Consider the following 18,969-nt stretch of genomic DNA (forward strand, 5'->3'; position numbering starts at 1 on the left):
TTGGTTCTTTTTGTCTCTAAAGAGCAAACCAAATATGTCCAGGAAAACATGTCTTGGTGGCTAAATGTTGTAGGAGACATGAGATGGGGGGGGTATAGCCGCACCATGAGGTAAAGCCAAACAAGTCCTACAATCACCTTAAGAGTTCTAAGGCTTGTCATCATACCAGGATTGTCGTATAATTATAAACATTGTTGCCAAATTTTTAGTAGTTTCAAGCAATCCAATAGAGAAATAGATATTCAAATCTAGCCATGAATCATAGAGTTGAGTATCCATGCAACAAGAATAGAGGTGGCTGAGTTGAGTGCAATGGCTGGCATAAACTGTATTCTACTTTCTTCAAACAAGACTACAAAAACAACCAACCAATTGACAGTAAAATGAACATTCTATGGTAACACAAGGCCTTCAAGTTTCAACATGAAAGGGCTGACTTCGCTATCTCTATTATGGGTGCACCAAAAAATGTCCATCACTTCCCCCTGTAATTTTGCATATGATTATATCATTCATGAACTTTTCAAAGAGAAGAATTATACGGTGAAAGAGAGAGCTTCAGGAGCTTACGTGTTCATCATCAGAGTTATGTTATCTCCTTTGAGCAATATCCTCCCTGAAAATGTGGAGGACAAAACAACTTTTTAGTCTGTGTTTAATCACAGAAAGATTTGGATACCGAAGAGGATGAGACAAACCTAAACTCTTCTTGCTCTTCTTCTTCACATTGACCTCCTCGGCATCATCCAAAACCAAATTCATATATTCATCAAAGCCCTACGGAAGTACAACTCATAAGTAGACCCAATTGATAATTATTTCATTTTTGAAAACTTGTCTCGGGTTTTGAAAAACATTTTGGAAAGTAAATAACAAAACAAAAGAAAGTCACCAAATGATTATCAGTCGAGACCTAAATTTTTGCCGAACCTTTTGCCGTGAAGTTACTACTAGCATTCACGGTTTAAAGGCTATGCATCCAAAGGCAGAAAGGAAATGGAGTCTTAGAAGTCAATGGTTGTAGAAATTCTTTTTCGGCAAGACCTATGGCTTAGTACTCTCCTTTGAAGCTTCAATTCCCTCGTTTGCTCAGTATTTCTTCTTCACCACAAGGTTTGGTTTTGGAATTCTAAGATGTTTCAACTCGCTTGTGGAGTCTTGTTTTTAGAAGATTGCTACAGAAAGAGGAAATTAAGGACTGGATGGTACTTTTGAGCTCTCTCCCTGTCCCTGGTTCATGTTGGCTCTTTGGTTGATGCTTAGGGTTTGGTTGATGCTAGGGTTTGGTCACCTGAACCAGGTATTTTCTCATCGAGTCCTTATCTAGGTATTTGAGATCAATGAAGGAGGTATAATTATAGAAAGTAAAAATATTAGACAGATTACACCAAGATATAGCTTGGTAAACAAATATTCTCTAATTTCTTTCTTTCCACCTATTCCAAAAGAAAGCCATGATGAGGTTTTTCCAATAATAGGTCTTTTGCATTCTTGAAAGGGTATCTTTTGCATTCTTGAAAGGGCGATACGTTAAGGCTATATCCAAAAAATCATTATCTCCCTAAGAAATATGAGATGTCATCCGAATATATTGAGAATCTTTATCCAGAAATTCTGAGTGTATGTGCATTGCATAAACAAGTGGTTTTGTGATTCGTTTTCTTTCTTGTATAATGGACACCAATTTGGAGAAAGAGTGATGTAAGACATTCTTTTTTTTTTTTTTTTTAAGATTTTCACTTGTGCTAACGGCTTTAGGTCTATTTCCCAGAGGAAGAACTTCACCTTTTTAGGTTGACATCCTTTCCATTCCGTCTTTGCTAGGGTGGGATTTATTGCTTCTACTTTTTTCCCATGTCCATCATCAAGGATTTTGTAGAAAAGACCCCGTTAGCACTAGGGAGCCAAGTCAATGAGTCTGCTTTGTTTAACAATGCCATAGGGACAGAAAACTTTTTTTTAGGTGTAGAGAGAGTCACGACTTCCAAAACCGCCGTCTTGATGTCGTCGCTGTTGCCTCCCAACAAAGTCGCAACTTTTGGAAGGCGAAGAGTTGCAACTTTTGGAAGACGAAGAGTTGCGACTTCTTGCATCGTGCCGAGGTGGGGAAGACAAGAGTCGCGAGCAACATTCCAAAAGACAAAGAGCCGCAACTTCTGGCGCCATGAATCGCTGGGACTACCGCTCCTCCAACGACAGCCACGACCGTAGAAGACCAAAATGACAGTCGCCCCTCCGATCCCACACCTGCACGGCCCGCAAGCCGCTCCTCCGACTAAAGAAAACCACGACGACAACCGCTCCTCTGACTTCCGACGCTAATAAACGTGTACAGCCGCTTCTCCGACGATGCCTGCACAGCCCACGACAACACCGATAAAAAACCTAGAAATCCATCTCTGAAGATTTCCTCGATTTCTCAAAGAGCATCTGGTTGCTGTTTTTGCTTTGTACCTTCGACAGCAATAATTTTGCATCAACCAGCCAGAATTTCATTTGGACAGTAACCCAACCCATGGCACACACCAAGTACTTCAGAGGATTTTGAATCCATTTGGACAGTAACTTTTGACCCATGACACCATACCAAATACTTAGAGGATTTTGAATCCTAACCTTTGACCCATGGCATACTCAGAGGATTTTGAATCCTAACATTTGACCCATGACATACTTAGAGGATTTTGAATCCTAACATTTGACCTATGGCACTAACCAAATACTTCAGAGATTCAAATCTGTAATTGATAGGAAAACCTATGCAATTGAGTTAGACGACAGACCTGTCCACTAAAATACCAGACCATCAACTAAACTCAAGATCTCAGACTAGAAGACAAAACCACAAACACATCTATCAACCTACACAACCTTTACCTATTACTAAAAAATCGCCACAAATGCCAGAAAATAGAAAGACAGTGTAGAAACATACCTTTCGATTCTAAACAAAAAGACAAAGACGATCAATAACAAGTTTCCCCTCTCCCCCATTCATACTGTATGGGATACGATGGTGATTGTCACACGAAAACATTTTCACGATGACTGGTTTATGATAAACAAGAGCATCCAATTCATGTTCAATGACTTTTGCCGACTAAAACTCCGTAGAGTAGACAAGGCGATTCTCTATTGCAGGTCAAAGGAGCAAGTCTCATTAGGTTGTAAAATAAAAAAGACTAACAAAAAGTTGGAAACTACGTTGGGAAAATAGAACCATAGTCTGGTGGGTGAAAAGCACCTGATTGATCCCGTGGTTCCCTCGATCCCGTGGTTCCCTCACATGAAGGTTGATTAAAATAAAAAATTTGCCTCTCAATCGTTGGGACATTGAAACTTTGAAACACATGGGAGATGCCCGTGGAGGTTTTGTTGAGATGGCTAAAAAAAACCTCATCAAGAATAGACCTTATGGAAGCCACCATTATGAAAGCAAAAGTCTCAATACCATCATCTTCCTCCAAGATTCCCCTTATGGTCATTATATTGACCGAGCCTTCCTTTAATGAAGAACCATTTGTTGATGTTATGATTGGCTACTAGTGCACTAAACAAGCACGGAAAAGATTTTGTACCTCAAAGAATACTGAGTTTATTATAGATATTTCTTGCGGCATTCTTGAACCACACCATTGGTCAAACCACCGAGAAACAACACCTAAAGGGACCTCTCAAGTACAACCAGACTCAACACCAAATTTACACATATCAGAATCTATGGTCATACCACAAAGCCCCAAAAAGGTAAATGACCAATCCCATCCGCCATGGACATCCCCCTACCCTCCAAGCCAACTCCTATAAAAGAAGGTCAATCCCCCAACTAAACCATACTCCTCCACCCCCCCATCTACCATGCCCCATAAACTCAGTCTCCCCACATAAACCAAAGGCCACCAACCCCTCACCCTACTTTCCACCAAAATCTCCAAAACCCCATCCTCTACACCACTTCTTATCCACCAATCTCCAAAACCCCATCCCTACACCACTTCTTATCCACCAATCTCCAAAACCCCATCCTCTACACCACTTCTTATCCCCGACCCCGACCCGCAAGTTGTGACAATATCACCAGAAAATATGTCATCATCATAAATAACCAAAAACTTTCCTCGTCCCAAGAACAAAATACTCCACGATTGGCATTGACCAAGAATTAGATGACGAATATCCATCCAACCCCTTATCCCTCTCCACCGCCCCACCATCCCCCACTGCGGATAAGGCGAACAACTCTCACCCGTTGCTAAAGATCACCCGCATCCGCTTGGCACTCTTTTACAAGAGAAGCAGGATGAAACAGAGGTAGAAGAGGTCACCCCAACATTAGCAACACTCACCAACAAGAGCCATCCAAATCTTGGCACCATGTCTAAAAGAACACCACAGGTGCATCATGGCTATTCCATCTAGGAAAAAGAAGCCCACTATGGCCAAGAAATTGAGTAAACTGAATAGAGAGATTGTTGGTCTCTTTTCAAACATCAATTATGAGAAATCGGGCAAGTCACAATTGGGAGGTCAATACCTCTTATGATTATTCACAAAAGAGAGCTCTAATCAAGTCCTTCCTCCACAAATACAATCTCACTAGGGTTATTCTTCAAGAAACAAAATTGAATTATGTTGATCGCTAGACAGTTAAATCTCTATGGAGTGCCAAACATATTGGTTGGTCATCTTTGGCTTGATCTTAATCATGAGGAATGACCCAACTCTGACCATTTCAGAAGTCACTAAAGGCTTATACACCCTAACCATATTACACTGGCTAATAATTATACAGGAATTTATGGCCCCGGTAGGTTTCAAGAAAGACATCTATCTGGCAGGAATTACAGGACCTATCATGCTTATGTATAGAGAATTGGCGTTTGGCGGGAGATTTCAATACCTCTCGATGGGCACATGAAAAATCCAGTGGAAAAGCCACCAAAAGCATGAGACACTTCAACAATTTCATAAGAGAAATCGAACTCATTGATCTTCCCCTCAATAATGGACTCTATACATGGTCAAACAACAGGTCTCCACCCACCTTGACACTCATCGATAGATTTCTTGCCACAAAAGGCCTCTTTGGAAAATTCAGTAACTTTGGTGTTCAAAGACTGAATAAACCTATCTGATCATTATCTCATTCTACTTTCCATGGGTTGTTGTAAACAAGTGCTTTTCATCAGATCATGGTTCTACTTTCACAACATAGTTTTCAACTTTTTGCTGACCTTTTTTATTACAAACTCAAACTAATGATACTTGCTCCTTTGACATGCAACGGAGAATTGCCTTGTCAACTTTGTAGGGGTTTAGTTGGCAGGAGTCATTGAGCATAGATTAGATGCTCCTGTTTATCGTAAATCAGTCACCGTAAAAATGTTTCTAAATGACAATCACTATCGTAGCCCATACAGTATTAATGGGAGAGAGGGAAAACTCATTGTTGATCGTCTTTGCTTTTTTATTTAGAATTCGAAGCCCATACAGTATTAATGGGGGGAAGGAAAAAACGTTGTTGATCGTCTTTGCTTTTTTATTTAGAATTGGAAGGTATGTTTCTCTTTCTATTTTCTAGCATTTGTGACAACTTTTTAGTAACATGCAAGGGTTGTGTAGGTCGATGGTTATGATTGTGGTGTCTTCTACTCTAGGATCTTGAGTTTAGTTGATGGTATAGTATTTTAGTGGACAGCAAGAAATAGTTTCCAATAAGATCGAAAAAAGCTATCCAACCTATCCGTTCTTCGCCCACTAGGACAAACAATTTGTTTATACCTCCATTTCCATGGTGCAATGAGATTTCAGCAATAATACCCTTCTTGTTTGTGAGTTTTTCTATCCAATGATCTGTTCCGAAAAACGTTTCTCCTTGAATTTTTGGTTTAGTGGAGCCAATGGTAGTGGATGTTTTCAGCCATTGGAAAAAGCCTCATTTCAATGATAGGAAAAAAGTTGCCTCTGTTATTTCTAATAGCTTGATTCTTGTTCCCGTCTAACTCAATTGCATAAGTTTTCGTTTTGAATCTCTGAAGTATTTGGTGCAGTGCCATGGGTCAAAGGTTACTGTCCAAATGGATTCAAAATCCTCTGGAGTATTTGGTGTGGTGCCACGGGTCAGAGGTACTGTCAAATGGATTCAAAATCTTTGTTGGTTATGAAATCATTGCTGGTTGATGCAAAATGAAATCATTGCTGGTTGATGCAAAATCCTTGTTGTCGGAGGTACAATCAAGCAAAAACAGTAACCCAACTACTCTTTGAAAAACCAAGGAGGAAATCTTCCGAGATGGATTTCTAGGCTTTTTATCGGTGGCTGTCGAGGGGGCGACTGTCATCGTGGGCTATACAGGCGTCGGAGGAGGAAGAGCAGTTGTACACGTTTACTGGTGCCGAAAGTCAGAGGAGCAACTGTCGTCATGGTCTTCTTCAATCGGAGGAGTGGCTCGCAGGCTGTGCAAGTGTGGGATCGGAGGGGCGGCCTCATTGTGGTCTTTTATGATCGTGGTTGTCGTCAGAGGAGCGGTAGTCGTAGCGATTCGTGGCGCCGGAAGTCGCAACTCTTCGTCTTTCAGAATGTTGCTCGCGACTCTTCGTCTTCCCCACCTTGGCACGATGCTAGAAGTCACGACTCTTCACCTTCTAAAAGTCGCGACTCTTCACCTTCCAAAAGTCGCGACTGTGTAGGGAGGCAGCGAAGGTGACACCAAGATGGCGGCTTCGAAAGTCGCGACGATACCGAAGACAAATGAAGCCAAAGATTTCTGTCTAGTCTTCTTCTAGTGCCATTTTCTTTTTTACCTAGACTCTTCTTACAGGAACACCGAAGACATGTTGCAGTTAAAGAGATCTTAAGACCTTAATAATCTTTAATTGAAGGATTAAATTTAGTAGGCCACGAATGTCAACCTAATGAATTGGTAAAATTTTAACCTCCATAGTCCTAGCTCAAACATATATTTCTCCAGTAACTTTCTTGCTCTTCCAAATATGTCAAATGACATCCCAGTTCTTCCTACGAAGGAATTTCAAAGCATACTATCTCCAAAGGAAATTCTGGGCCATCAGACATTGCAGAAGCTCCAACAAAGCTTTCTTTCTCCAACCCAAACAACTTACCATACCAATCTTACGTAAGAAGGAAGAACTTTCTTCTTCTAACTTAACTTTACGAAACCCAGAAAACCTTAACTAATCTAATGAAGAAAGACTTATTTTTCGCACTACGACTACTAACCTCCAGGGGCCAACATAGACGTACAACTACGCTAATACAGAAGAAAATAATATAAACTGATTTTCTTTTGCATTTTTTTCTTTCAATGAAAGCTGATTTTGAATTGTGTAATCAAAACAACCAAGGGAAGCACAATTTTATGTGTATCTTCATATATTTTTGCTTTTCTGTCTCTTTTCCTTTACAAAAAGGAAAAAAAAACAATTGTCTTTTCTATACAGTGAAATATTAAATCAACAGAAAACAAGCGAACCTATCCAAATTTTAGAGTCATTTCTCCTCTTCTCAACTACTTTTACTAGTTTCTATTGTTCTTGAGAGTAAATTTGAAGATACACAACCCTTTATACCTCCCAACATTTCACCCCATCAAACAATGAGAGTTGTTACTGTGGCATGACTGATTAATTCAAGCTAACTTAGTATGCTTGATGATTTCAATACCTCCACAGAATGTTTTATATATCAAATGATAACCAATTTCACTAATCTAACTTCCATTTTATCTAGATTGCAACGTTCTTAGTTTACCTTGGTTGGAGAAAAATCTTTAGGAAAAGAAAAAAGATGACGATTCAACATTTGAAACTTAAACCCTAGTAAGCTTTTATAGCATTTAAACGTACATTTTAAAAACAAAAACTATTAATTAGCACGATAGTTTCTCAAAGAAAAGGACCACTTACAATGATTCGGCCTTCGATCCTCAGGTCTTTCTGCTCAAAAAGCCATATCTGAATCCGAGCTTTCTGTATAAATTTCGAGCGTGAAGATTACGTGAATAAAATCAGAGATAGAAAACATCAATTTCACTATGAAAAACTATAAACAAAATGAAGCTGAAAAGGAACTTACACTTTGAAGGAACCTGAAAATCAAGTTCTGAAGGCGCACCAACATCAATTGAAAGAGAAATAAAATGTGTAAGTGAAAGACGCAGAAAAATGATAGAAAATGGAGAATGAAATGAAGAAGAAGGAATTGAGATGAGAAGGTACGATGGGTTGGGTCATAATCCTCTGAACTTTGGTGCTCGCCATGGGGACTGAATCGAAAAGATTTCTGAAGGACGGGGAAAAAGGAAATCGAAGGCCTAACTTCTCCGCTTTCGCTCACAAATTGCAGCTCACAGCTGTGGTATAGATTGAAACTTCTGTTAGGGCAAAGGGAGTTTGGTTCCGGTTTAAGCTAAGCAGCCACTTCACTCCAACGAAGGAAAAGGGTGAAAAGAGGTTTTGGTTTACGGTACATATTCCGTAAAATAAAAAAAAATAATAATAATAATAATATAAATACCCGTTCAATTACCTCGTCTTTAAACTATTTTTTAAAAATACTCATTTTCAAAAAAGAAAAAAAAAATCCTTTTTAAACACGGAAACCAACGAAAAGAGATTTCTCATTCTCAGTTAAAAGAGGATGAGAAAAAGATTATATTTCTGTCTCCGCCCACATTATTGAGACTATTGAGATGGGTTAGCCTATGACCCAAGGAGAGACAAGATCAAACTCACCCTAATTCATGAAGTGCGGTGCTAAGGGCTCGGTCAAACCTTGAAAGGCTGAGCCGTTAAGTTGTAGGCCAAAGATCGATTTGGTTTGCCCTCAACAAGTTGCCCAAGATTGATTCAGTCGACCATTGTGGTGTCAAAATTAGTGCCACTTATTTTAGACAAAATTAGTCAAAGTTGTTAAGTCAGTAAGGAATAGTTTATTTGAGTAGAACGGTTCATTATTTCAGTTGTCCTTGTATTACCATAATAGTTTCATATTTATCCACACCTTTAAGTGTGAGATATTGTGACAGGTGGATCGACCAAAAGTTTAACTCTGACCAAAATATTAACGAATCTCTCGAGAAAACAACTAAGTTAGCTTTCATAAGCTTCAAGGGTCATAAGGAAGAAAAAAAAAGGTCAAGAACAATTAATTAGAGTAAATTCGTTGGGATTCAAGAAATTTCAATGAGCTGAAATAGAAGAGTTACCATTTTATGATCAAGACATCTCCAAAGCTATGTTCTTGAAGATCGTTGAAAAAGTTAAGTACATGCTATAAATATACGATTATAAAGTACACGAGACCGATATTTCAAAGTATCAACAAAAAATGTAGGTAAATATTTCGAACTCTCCACTGATGAAATAACTTATTGATTTTTACCTTTGTTTTTTTAAGGGTGAAAATTGCGTTCGCTAAGGCCCGTTTTTTAATAATTATTTATTATATTTTTCAATTATTTTCGTCATTTGCATGTTTTTGTTTGAACTTATTTTTTAAGTAGAAAAAATCATCATTCTCAAATTTGGTCTAGGGAATGTTGTGTCTTGTTTGTTTTTTTTTTATTTTTTTTTATTTTAATGAAATCATTTGTTTCTTTAATTTCTTCTATATCAAAAATTAAGTACATGCTATAATCATTTGTTTCTTTAATCCCATCCAGACCAAACACATAAATATAAAAGGGTACTTGTAAAATGTAAATATACTAAAAAGATAATTAATGTAACTTGTTAAATATAAGTTATCGAGTAAATTAATTACTCACAAAAATTAATTTTATTTTAAGATAGACAATATAAAGTGTGATCGAGACAATGGTGTAGATGAGCCAGTGTAACGACCCTAAATTTCATACTTAACCTAAGGGCCAACACATTTATTGCGGAATTAACTCTATTTATTTCTTTTATCAAAAACTCAACATTAAACTTTGTTTGATTCATTTATTACCTTAGAATAAAATTGATACAAAGAAGATAAATACACGAAAACAATACAAAATGAAACGCCCTATACTATAATCTATATACTACTAAATGAAAATACAATTCAACCTATACTGCTAAAAAAAAATTAAATGTGAATCTATTCTATGCATGTACCATAGTCTCGAGATTTCGATGCCTTTGTTAGTCTTACAGGGGCGTCTTGCCTTTATTTGAAAAATATAGTATCACGAGGCTTGAGTATTTAAAAATACTTAATAAGCAACCCCTTATGGGGTTATAATGCAAGAACATACTAATGTGTGGATGAGACCTATCATAACAGTTTATTTTCCTATGGCAGCTACCCTAACGGGGCAACTTGGATGTGTAATTAATTTCCTACACACGACCCACACGTGCGAGTATGGACCCACCAGTGGGTTCGCACATCTTTTTGGCTCCTTTCTGGTCGGTCGAGCATACTCTAAGAGCTCTTGATGCCAGACGCCCGTTAGAAGTAGCGATCGTCATGACAGCATTATGTCAAACATAATAATCATTCTCCTGCCTAGTAGTGTAAGCGCCCGTACTATCATGAAAGAACAGGGGTATCCCCCAATGCATGCATGAGCACGCAATAATACATAATCCCTAAATCTTTCCATTTTAATTATTCTTAATACAACCTCATTAACGTATATTTCATATCATAACATTTTCATGTCATTTCTCATAATGTCTAACATATCATTTATCGTTGTCTTTCATGCATATGTCGAGGTTATATTTCATGCTATTTGTCGTTTTTCATGTCAATCATATCATACCATTTACGCAACTTACAAGACATAACATAACGTTTTCATACTTTCAAACACAACAATTCACATTGTGCATATAACACAATATATATCATAACAATCACATAATGCACTCCGAGCACATCATAACACATAGCATCATAAAACATAACAATTCATCCAAAAACAGCACAGAAATCACATCGCATAACATTTACGTACTATTTCATAACAGTCTAAATATACAGTTTATGACGCGTGCAAAAACCACGAGCATGTAACCTAACGACAGTACGGTCATTTACTTGGTTGGCCTCATCCGGCATTCTCCCCAATACAATTTATGTAAGCTCCCGTCCTCGAAAGCGTCCCAAGTCATCGCGTTGGAATTTGGACAAAAAAATGGGTTTTCGAGCGGGAGCCACAGAGCGAAGCCAATTGGAGTGTGTTGCACAGCAGGTGTGCCACATGGCACAACATGAGGGCACCACATGTGTAGGTCCTTTCGGGTCGAGGTACGGGTGGTGCGTGGGTTACAATCTGACCACGGGTGAATTGCAGGGATTTGGGCGAGCGGAGGTGTTAATTTAAAATCAAAACGCATTCCCTTGCTTTGCTTTGCTTTTTGTTATGATTAACATTTTCTTTCAAGTAAAATTTAAAATTGGTTCCATTGACTTTTCTCAAAAAAATAGTATTCCATTGACTTTTCTTCAATAAAATTTGAAATATGTTTGATTATGAAATTATTATTATTATTGACTATTTTTTTTATATAAAAATTAATTTTAAAATAATATGACGAATTAATTCTAAAATTTATGTTTATGGAATGAAAAAAAGAAAATTAAATATTTGTATGTAAATCGGCGAAAATAGAATAAAACCTAAATTATATTAAATTTTTTTAAACCCAATTATTTAATTTCATATACTGACATGTCAGCGTAGATCTCATCACGCGATTGGGTTTTTCGCGTTCTGGCAAGTATCTTTTTCCTTCTGGATTCTCGATCCACTTCCTTTTGATCGTGTTCTTGGCCTTCGATTTGTGATTCTTTTGGTTTCTGGATTTTGTTTTCTGGTTCGTCTTTTCCTTCCTTTGATTAATGGTTTTTGTGTATTTGGTTTGACGGTTTGACGACGGTCGGAGATTGATCGTTCTGTTGAGGAATAGATAGGGTTTTGTTTGTCTGCTGGATTGTTGTCTTGTTGCCTGTTTCCTTTATCTTGTTTAGGGTTGTTTTTCGTTGCGGGATGCGTTTTCTTTCTCCAACGGTAGAGATTTTTTTGCACCCAAAGGAATCCGTTCTCACGATCAATTTTCTTGAAAAAGTTAGGAAAACAAGGTTAATAGTCAATGTTGTCTGGTACCTATCGGACTAATCTTGGTTTTGAAGACACTGAACTCTAGGGAGTGATGTTTCTCTGTGATCTTGAACTTTGCCCTGTGGACTGGCCACCTACTTAGGATTCGCTATTCTACAAGGTGTGCACAGGCTGACCCAAATTAAATTTGTATCGATTGATTATTAGGGCATACAGATTTTAAAAGTCCAATCTGTTTTCTCTGCGATTGAGAATGAAATTAAGTTGATTTGAGGGTGTGAGAGTTCTGTTTTTCTTTCATTCAGTTAACTGCGGACAAATATTGATTTCTGGAATTCATTGTGTTAATTTTTATTAATTGCAGTTGAATATGCCATCGGCTCAAGATCCGTTCTATGTTGTAAAAGACGAGATTCAAGAATCTGTAAGTTTGTTGCTTGCTGATAGTTATGATTGTCTATAGTGCTTGAATTATGCTCGCATTGTCATTTACATTAAGCTTCTTGAAACTATGTATTTGTTTATCTGCAATATTTAATTGGTTGTTTAAAGATAAAGAATGTGAATTAGAACAGAAAAACTGGAGAGTGGAAATAGCGAGACAAACTTGTGACTATGTTTGCTTGCTGCAAAAAGAACCCTCATCAACATACGAGACATGATGAAAGTTGTTACACGAATATATGAAATATAAATCTAACTAGATCTCGGATGTCCAGACAATGTGGAGATAGAATGCACGTTAAATCACAACTCCCAAGATGAACATTTAGCAACTATCAGTGATTGAAATTTTCTGTGAAAGAATAAATATGGATGTAAATTCATCCTTTTTCTTCATAAGTTGACATCTTTCCGATCTTATTGAGATTTTTCTTTATCTCTAAAAATCTACCTTGTCCTTTGTATTTGTCTCTCATATTCTGTGAGATGGTAGCCACAGGCCAATATACAACCTTCCATTTGAAAAGTTCATCTTCAAATTATGAACAGTTAAGTTAAACATGGCATCTCAATACCATATTGGATGTTCGTTAATTGTTCAAAGAGGCTTATGAGGATGGTGTTTATATGATGGGTGTTGATGATACCGTGGGTTTTTTGGAGAGGGAAGTAGCTTTCTCTGATCCTTTCTTTCACTGTAAACTCGGTCTCACTCCTGAACCTATTGATTGATTCTTGATCCTTCCCCTTTTCCGATATTCCCTTCTTTCATGGTAAAGTGGCTGGCTTCGCTACTGATCTTTCTCTTTTCTTTCCTGAACCTTCCGAAATAGGTGTTTGTTTTTGGTTCTTTCTCCTGAACTGTTCTTTCTCCTATGATTTTTGAACCTATTCTGTAACCTCTGTCTCGAATCTTTTCTTTCCTCTCCTCTTCTCGTCTCACAATTCCATTGCTTGAACCTCGTAAACTCGTTAAAGCAATTCCATTGCCTGAACCTTTATTTATTTCATTGCTTCACTCCTCTCCCTATTTTTTCCTTCATTTAACTCTTACTCGACAGTAAGAAAAGAAGAAGAAACCTCAATCCTGAACCTCTACAACTCGGTCTCACGGCTTCGCCCCTTTACAGTTTAAGAGTCAATAGGGGAAGGAGAAGAGAAAGACTCAATTAAGAGTTTACGAGGGGAAGGAGTTCAAGCAAGCAAAAAGAAAGGGGAAGGAGTTTACTGTGAAATCCGGGAAGGTCATATCGGTGAAGGGGAAGGAGTTCAAGCAAGCAAGCCAGCCAGTTCTGTCTCATGAATACCTTTTCTTTCTTTTACCGACTGTAAAGTGAGGAGGGATAGGGAATAGAGGTGAAGGTGAATGAGCTGATCTTTCTGTTCACTCTCATGAATCTTTAGTCCTTCCTGAATGTGAAGGATCTAGAATAAAAGGAGTTCAAGCAAGCAAGAAAGGAGAAGAGAAAGAATAAATAGGGGAAGGAGTTAAGGAAATGGAATTGCTTTACCGAGTTGTAGAGAGAGGGGCAGGGGCGAAGCCACTTTACTGAGTTTACGAAGTTCAGGGTTTCGGTTGATTCTTCTTCTCATCCAGCAGCTTACCTATTTCCTTGTTCAAGAGTGAAATCAGTCTCTTCCATCCTTCATGCCGAGTTTACCGTGTTTGAAAGTTCAGGAGAAAGAACCAAGCCAAGCTGTTTAGAGCGAAGGAGCTTTACCCGATTCTCATCCAGCCTATTAAATTACCTCTACTCAAAAATAGCCCAAAAAATAAGGGAAAACGTCAATAAATTCATCAAAGGTCCTTACAGTCTCTAGAATGTTTCATTTGAGTAGTTAAGGAGGAGAAGTTAAGTAAAGGTTCTTCAATCAATTCATTCTTGAACTGTAAAGGAGAAGGAATGTTTCGTGCTGATGATACCGTGGGTTTTTTGGAGAGTGAAGTGGGGAAGGAGTTCAAGCAAGCAAGCCAGCCAGTTCTGTCTCATGAATCTCTTTTCTTTCTTTTACCGACTGTAAAGTGAGGAGGGTTAGAGAATAGAGGTGAAGGTGAATGAGCTGATCTTTCTGTTCACTCTCATGAATCTTTAGTCCTTCCTGACTGTGAAGGATCTAGAATAAAAGGAGTTCAAGCAAGCAAGAAAGGAGAAGAGAAAGAATGAATAGGGGAAGGAGTTAAGGAAATGGAATTGCTTTATCGAGTTGTAGAGAGAGGGGCAGGGGCGAAGCCACTTTACTGAGTTTACGAGGTTCAGGGTTTTGGTTGATTCTTTTTCTCATCTAGCAGCTTACCTATTTCCTTGTTCAAGAGTGAAATCAGTCTCTTCCATCCTTCATGCCGAGTTTACCATGTTTGAAGGTTCAGGAGAAAGAACCAAGCCAAGCTGTTTAGAGCCGAAGGAGCTTTACCTGATTCTCATCCAGCCTATTAAATTACCTCTACTCAAAAATAGCCCAAAAAATAAGGGAAAACGTCAATAAATTCATTAAAGGTCCTTACCGTCTCTAGAATGTTTCATTTGAGTAGTTAAGGAGGAGAAGTTAAGTAAAGGTTCTTCAATCAATTCATTCTTGAACTGTAAAGGAGAAGGAATGTTTCGTGCTGATGATACCTGGGTTTTTTGGAGAGTGAAGTGGGGAAGGCACCTGGACAGTTAAACATGACATCTCAATTCCATATTGGATGTTCGTTAATTGTTCAAAGAGGCTTATGAGGATTGTGTTTATATGATGGGTGTTGATGATACCGTGGGTTTTTTGGAGAGTGAAGTGGGGAAGGCACCTGGACAGTTAAACATGACATCTCAATACCATATTGGATGATCGTTAATTGTTCAAAGAGGCTTATGAGGATGGTGCTAATATGATGGGTGTTGATGATACCGTGGGTTTTTTGGAGAGTGAAGTGGGGAAGGCACCTGGACAGTTTGAGTGGGTCAAAGGGAGGGCTACCCTTCTGATCCTTGAAGTGTTAGTTATTCTGAAGATGAATACTTTTTATCTTCTCCAATGTTGAAGGATCAAGACTTCCCTAGTTGGGTTTAATGTTTGAAGTGGGAGGGAATAAGAAGATTGATGATAGTGTAGTTTCCCTGAGCAAATTCTATCTATTAGTTTAATGCCCCATGATATTCGTGAAGTTAATTAGGAGGTGTTAATGTAGAGGAATAGTGAAAGCTTGTCTTTGGAAGGGCATGGATGCAGAGGAGTAGTGAAAGCTTGTCTTTGGATGGGCACAAATGTAGAGGAGTAGTGAAAGCTTGTCTTTGGAAGGGCACAACAGGGTGTGCTTGATCCCAACAGTCCCTCTCTAACTGTTCCTTGGGGTTAGCTTTGAAGTCTCATCCAATTAGGCATGTTTTCCTTCGTCTGCATTTTGTCCTAAGTGTTGAAACCTTGTCTTTGGAAGGTCACAACCAGGTGTGCTTGATCCCAAAAGTTCCTTACCAATTGCTCCTTGGGGTTAGTTTGAAGCCTCAGATAATCAGTACATTTTCCTTTAGAGTTTTTGCCTTACACATCTAATGTGAGAGAGAGGAAGGTGGCTGGATCTGGGCCTTTTTCTCCTTACTTGCCATTGGGGTAGGAATCAGTTTGGATGTCTTTCTCATCCATTTCCTCCTCACTTCCTTAATCCTTTCCCTATTTATAGTTTTATTGTGCCTCATCAAGTCGTTACTTAATTGTGAGAGAGGTTTGTTTCTATTTTCTTTGCCTTGTGTTTAGCTTCTTTGGCTTGTGTTGAGGATAGACGATGATTAGTGGAGGGAGTTCATTTGGTAGCCTTAGAGGGTGTTATGAGAGATCCTTTTTATTGTGTTTAACCAACTAGGTATTCTCGATGTGTCATTAATTTCATTGGTTGTTGATGTGTGCCCTTTTAGCTTCAGTTGGCATGCATGTGCTATCCATAGAGGGTCCTTTGTTGGGTGGCAAGGTTCCTCTCCTAATTTAGGTTTGTAGGTAAAGATGAAGTAGGAGGAAGCAAAAGGGGGATAGAGGGTTTGGCAGTTAAAAAATTTGGGGCGTTCCCTAAATTAGAAGGGAATAAAGCTAGTTCTTTGAAGTTTTAAACTGAAGGTGATCTCTTGGAACATTAGAGGGTTTAGGGAAGGTATAAAAAAAGATTGGTTAGGGAGTTTATTACTAAGGAGAATCCAATCATTGTTGTTTTGATGGAAACCAAGTATATGAGCTTTTGTCAGGAGTTGGTGAGGAGTCTTTAGGGAAGAAGGTAGGATGGGGTTATTTGGCGACCTTGGGTGCCTCTAGGGGTATTGTTATGATGTGGGATGGTAGTGTTGTTAAACCTCTTTGAGGTGGAGGGTGGGTGACGGCAGTGTATGGCCCTTTGAGATAGAGGGCTAGGAAGGAATTTCAGGAAGAGGTGGGTTGGCTCTTTGGCTTGTGTGGGGTGTTTGGTAGGGGACTTTAACGTTTTTGATTTCCTCCAGCGAAGGTGTTAAGGAGGAAGAATGACCAGGTCTGTGAGACATTTTAATGTTTTATTGAGGATTGCCTTTTGTTTCCATCCACCCTTAGTTAATGGGAATTTTACTTGATCCAACCGCTTGCTTGAAGTTGGATTGGTATGTTCTCGTCATTTAAAGAGCGGATAGATGCTTTTCTTAATGCGAGGTGTCACAATCACACTCTTGTGGCAGTGGGACAATGATTGTGCGACACTCGTTCTAACCTGTCGAACAAGTTAGTTGTATGTAAATCGTAAGTTGCGGAAGATTCAAATGTATGACTGAACCTTGGTCACATTCTGAGAAAGCATTTTAGAAAACGTGAGTGAGGAAATGTGTTGAAAACAATTTGTAAGAATTGTAAGTGGAGTTCTTATTTTAAACTCTCCCAAGTGTCCATGATACATTGGCCATATTGAATGTGGGTACTTGGATCTCCCCCACAACTTTGCATCATTAGGTAGATGCATTATGGCCAACATGACCTTCGCCTCTTCTGCCACAGTATTTGTGGCTTGAAAGTATTGTTCGAAGTCTAAGATAAAATTCTCTAAACCTTAGTGTCTCGAGCTCCACATAAGTGCTTAGGCTTTGAGACCTTCACTTTGTTAAACTAGCCGCACCCCAAGTTGGAGTTTGGTTCCCTACCGCTTTCATAGTGAGGTTTAACTTGGCGCTCAAATCTGCCACTTCAGCCTTGACTATTCCAAGGGAATCTCAAATCCTCAGACATTTTTGAGATAATCTGAATGATCGCTTGTTGGGCATGCATTGTCTAGGCCCTCGATACATTCTTCCATTTGGGCGATAAGAGCATGTCGATCTATTCCCACGCTTGAAGTCATCGGTAGTTGTGACTTTGTCTTTTAAGGCCTTGACCCTAACCATTAATTCATGGACTGACATCGCCTCAAGGCGGCTTGCCATTTCATTGATCCTGTTTACTTTAGCGGCACTCTTGTTCATGTGGGACTCCAAAAGCCTCATTCCATTAAGAACTTCACTAATGTAGAGCAAGTGATCTTCAATCTCTACCAATCGGTTAGCTTGGGACTTACCCAATTGTTTTGCAGTGGACATGTTTCATTACTAGGAGCGAACTTGGCTCGGATACCACTTGTCTCAATCGCACTCTTGTGACAGCGGGACATCGATTAAACGACACTTGTTTCAACCTGACAAACAAGTTAGTTGTATGAAAATCATAAGTCGTGGATAACCGTATGATCGAACCTTGGTCATGTTTGAGAGAAAGCATTTTAGAAAACATGAGCGAGAAATGTGTTGAAAACAATTTGTAAGAAAGCAATGTTATAGGCTAAAAACAAATAAGCAACAACCACGACTTTTATAGCATATAACCTAGGTAGAAAGAATTGACGATTAGTCACATCCCTTATAATAAATATTGGGCATTTTAACTTTGGCGGGTGTAGACATGATTTTGGTGAACAATCATGCACCCCCGTATTGTCACGATAGGAATAATAGAAACCTAACTATACATGAAAACAAGTAAGAGGGGTTTGGAATGGGCATGTGGTCATGGACAACACATCATGGACAAACATGACCGAGACATCCGACATGCGGCCACAAGCAACATACATGGGACAAACATGATCGTCACATGAGGCATGTTTTGGGGCTTAAAGTTGCTTTGGACCATTGGTGGCATTGTTTGGACTCAGGTCTTTGAGTTAGGCCCCATATCCTTTCAGGTTTGGGAATATGTGGGTTGTCTCACCCTTACTTTACAACCTCATTCTCGTGGTGTTGTTAGGTTGAGGCTCTAGAAGGAAGCTGTGCGCACTCAAAGGGGGGTGTTGAAGTCTAGGAGTAGAGACATTTTTGGGGATGAGGGTCAAGAAGGAAGATGTAGTGTTAATGATACTCTTATGGAAGGGCTTTCTTTCTTTCTTCTTTTTTTTTTTTTTTTTTTTTTTTTTTTTTTTTTTTTTTTTGTTTTA

The 18,969-nt window shown here is 38.7% G+C and overlaps 2 protein-coding genes and 1 long non-coding RNA gene across 5 annotated transcripts in view; 1 reads left to right on the forward strand and 2 right to left on the reverse strand.

Moving 5' to 3' along the window:
* Positions 1–202: 202 nt before the first annotated feature.
* On the reverse strand, positions 203–8,463 carry LOC111438400 (small nuclear ribonucleoprotein E-like). The gene is made up of 7 exons (XM_023076310.1): positions 8,384–8,463; positions 8,239–8,351; positions 8,096–8,122; positions 7,927–7,989; positions 699–777; positions 571–616; positions 203–485 (listed from the first exon to the last, which is right to left on the reverse strand). Exons 2-7 carry the CDS (start codon positions 8,278–8,280, stop codon positions 476–478), a joined length of 267 nt encoding a protein of 88 aa, XP_022932078.1. The 5' UTR covers positions 8,281–8,351; positions 8,384–8,463; the 3' UTR covers positions 203–475.
* Positions 1,407–2,547, reverse strand: LOC111438401. The gene is made up of 2 exons (XR_002709659.1): positions 2,455–2,547; positions 1,407–2,353 (listed from the first exon to the last, which is right to left on the reverse strand). It is a non-coding gene; the product is annotated as an uncharacterized LOC111438401 (long non-coding RNA).
* Positions 8,464–11,689: 3,226 nt separating the features above from the next.
* Positions 11,690–18,969, forward strand: part of LOC111438398 (syntaxin-61-like) — a 10,630-nt gene continuing 3,350 nt past the window's right edge. Inside the window, exons 1-2 of one of the 3 annotated variants that reach the window (XM_023076305.1) lie at positions 11,690–11,735; positions 12,445–12,504. In XM_023076305.1, the coding sequence (XP_022932073.1) occupies positions 12,451–12,504 (54 nt within the window). In that variant the 5' untranslated portion in view covers positions 11,690–11,735; positions 12,445–12,450. Of the gene's footprint in view, positions 11,836–11,894; positions 12,241–12,444; positions 12,505–18,969 lie in introns of those variants that run through there. The other 2 variants (XM_023076303.1, XM_023076306.1) reach the window with 2 other exon arrangements.

This window comes from Cucurbita moschata, unplaced genomic scaffold (genome assembly GCF_002738365.1).
Source record: "Cucurbita moschata cultivar Rifu unplaced genomic scaffold, Cmos_1.0 Cmo_Scf00074, whole genome shotgun sequence".
Taxonomy (NCBI): domain Eukaryota; kingdom Viridiplantae; phylum Streptophyta; class Magnoliopsida; order Cucurbitales; family Cucurbitaceae; genus Cucurbita; species Cucurbita moschata.

Coding starts and splice junctions, on each gene's coding strand:
- LOC111438400 (XM_023076310.1), bottom strand. CDS start 8,280: ATGGCGAGCACCAAAGTTCAGAGGATTATGACCCAACCCATC. Junction 778..7,926: donor GGATCGAAGGCCGAATCATT/GTAAGTGGTCCT, acceptor GTACTTCCGTAG/GGCTTTGATGAATATATGAA. Junction 617..698: donor GAAGAGCAAGAAGAGTTTAG/GTTTGTCTCATC, acceptor CCACATTTTCAG/GGAGGATATTGCTCAAAGGA.